Source organism: Nematolebias whitei, chromosome 2 (assembly GCF_014905685.2).
Source record: "Nematolebias whitei isolate Nwh7 chromosome 2, NemWhi1, whole genome shotgun sequence".
NCBI classification, from domain to species: domain Eukaryota; kingdom Metazoa; phylum Chordata; class Actinopteri; order Cyprinodontiformes; family Rivulidae; genus Nematolebias; species Nematolebias whitei.
Window position 1 is genome coordinate 26,301,144 of NC_056499.1, and position 2,910 is coordinate 26,304,053.

The window sequence follows — 2,910 nt, forward strand, 5'->3', positions numbered from 1 at the left end:
TGACCCTTTCCCTACTACTGCGGCTGCGCAGAGTGAAAAGGGGGAGGAGCCATGGAAGTTACGCAAGAGACAGTTGGTTGGTTTGTTACATAAGGAGCTCTGATTTCATATGCTTCTAAGATATAGAAATTGTAAAACCATCTATTCTTTATATTTTTGGCATAAAGCTTCCGAAAGCAACGAATGCGGCATAAATTTAATTTAAATTCAATGGCACTTCGCACAATTCCACTGTATGGAAGCCCATTTCTGCCACTGCAAAAAAAAAAAAAAACTTCTCATCTAAAATAAGATTTTTCAAAATTATGAAATAGTATAATTATAATAAACTGATTGTTGTTAAATTATAAGATATGTGATATCTCCAAATTATATGTATTTATTTAATTACAGAAGTGGAATATAGCTTAACATAGTTTATGCATACTTCATACACTATAGCAACTTTTAAACTTCTTGAAAGTTTTAACAAATATTAAGTACACAAGTATATACAGAAGTTAATTTTCTAAATCCTATTTTCCACTTAATTGCCAAGTCTTGAGGTAAGCTCACTCGCTATGGCAACCCCTGAAGAAGGGAGCAGAGAACATAAAAAAGGCAATTTTCAACAGCATCAACTTTAACTAACTCTAAATTGAATTTATCTGCTCCTTTAATAAGTTATTTTGCAAAAATGGGCAAGTTTAAATCTTAACATTACTAGCATATATTTTGTGCTTTCAATACTTCAATCACTTTTAAAATGAATTTGGTTTACTTAAAAGTATGCAAATATTTATTCCTAATCAGAATAAAACTGTTAAAAAGGATGTATAACGCCAAATAGTGTTTAAAGAAATAAGAATTTTTTTTTTTAAATGGCAACTGATAATTTTCAATTCCATATTTTTTTTTATTGTTTTTAACAGCAATATGCATTTTTACATGAATTTTCAAATACTTTTGTAACTGTCAAAAGCAGAAAAATATGATCAATAAATGGGTTATAACATAAACAAGAAAAAAATGTTGCTTGTTTTTATAGACCCAAATTTTCAAGTTAAAAAATACAATGTATTGAATGCTGTCAAGCAGATTTAAAAAACATATTTAGCTTTGCATTTTTAAAACATAAACTGGACAATCTGTGTTAATTCAAATGAGTTTCAAGCTCAAATCTTTTTTTTTCTTCTCATTATTGTTATAAAAGTTGAATCAACGTAATGGAAAAATCCCAAATATTGGAAGCACAGGAATCACCCTCATGTATATCAAGTTACAACCACTCGAACATGATACGAGCGCTTTAATTTGATAGTCGTCTTCTTAAGGAAAAAAGTGTGTGCTTGATTCTTAAATCTGATCTGGACACGTTTCTAAAATGAGCTGCCAAGTGTACAAAATCTGAACCTTTTCATAACCACGCGACATGATCATCACATTGCCAAGAATGTCTCACTTATCACGAGTCATAGGAATTTGTCACATTTAATTTCATGGAGAATTAAATGGCTTTTTAGTCTGTTTCATATTTTTTGTACATATCAAAGGTCAGGTCTTACAATAAAGTTAACCAAGGTTGGAGAAAAATGTTTACCCAAAACATTTTATCATGAAACTTTCCACATTTTGTTGATTTTTTAAGTTGATCATAGTTAACATAATATACTATTATTTATTCAAACTAAATATACACCAATTTGTATAAAAAAGCAGGGTCTGGGTGTGTACTTTAGATAATTCCTTTTACATAATCTGAAAAAATAATTATACTGTAGAAGCAAAAGGTCTTAAATTTACTTTCAAATGTTATATTTTGGGTGAACTACATTTTTATTACTGCACGTCTGATCCAAAACATTTGTCTTTCAACTCCAGTGTCCTCTACAGTACACTTTTCATACATTTTAAGTGTTATTCAAGGTGACACTGCTGTTTTCAAAGTCCTGCCTTATTTATTTAATTGTTTGGTTCAAATATTTGTACATATTTTAAGAATAATTTAATAAATCCCATCCAAGTATTTGTTTTGAACATTATTTGTACTTTCAGGAACTGTTATGAGTTGTATTTGCTTATTTGGACAACCTTAGAATGTGTTTTCAACTTCAGAACCACTAAGAAGCTCCAGGATTATCTCACTAACTCAAATTCGAGCCACTCTTACAGAAAATAAATTTGTAAAATTGACACAGAACAACCCAGTTATGTGCTTCTTTAAGGACAAGACACATTATTTCTCCAAAAAAAGTGAGAACTGCCTTGTACAAAATAATGAAATAAAAACCAATCAAAGCATCAGCATAAATGAAACATGGGAGAACATGAGGAGTTCTAAAAAGAGACGTTGAAGTTTGCTCTCCTGATCTCTTAACATTGATGAGATTTCATTAAAACGTAGTTCTGGGCCAAAAACATTTGTTAGTTAAATGCGTGAACCATTAACCAAACCTCTCTTTTCACCACAAACTTCAACATAGCTCAAGAAAAACTGTAAACCATTATTTAAAGTAAATAACCATAAATAGTTGACTGCAACACAGCCATATTGTCTCAGACACGTGTTTCAATGATCAGAGTATGAAAAACACAAAGTCCTCATTTTTTCACCATCTTTTCCAGGTAACTAATAAATCTTCTCAGGTTGATTTTGATGTTATCCAGCACGCAGAGCTGCTGAGGGCTGTATTTACCTCTTCCTTCTTTACGTACCTGAAAAACAAAAGTGAAAGTTAATTCAAAAGACAGAAGAGAGAAAAGAAATATGCATTTGGAAAACTTATGATCCAACACATACAATTATCCCTAAACGATTACAGTAATCCCTCGTTTATCGCGGGGGTTTCCTTTCTCAGCTCCCTAAGTGAAAAATCGCAAAGTAGGAATAGTAGTACAAATAGTAAGTAGTTGTTTAATTTAGTGTGTATA

General features: G+C 30.9%; 1 protein-coding gene across 1 annotated transcript in view; it reads right to left on the reverse strand.

Moving 5' to 3' along the window:
• Positions 1 to 2,303: 2,303 nt before the first annotated feature.
• The window catches only part of heatr3 (HEAT repeat containing 3), a 23,563-nt gene continuing 22,956 nt past the window's right edge, over positions 2,304 to 2,910 (reverse strand). The window contains exon 11 of the mRNA XM_037693980.1: positions 2,304 to 2,694. Within this exon, the coding sequence (XP_037549908.1) occupies positions 2,581 to 2,694 (114 nt within the window). The 3' untranslated portion in view covers positions 2,304 to 2,580. The remainder of the gene's footprint in view (positions 2,695 to 2,910) is intronic.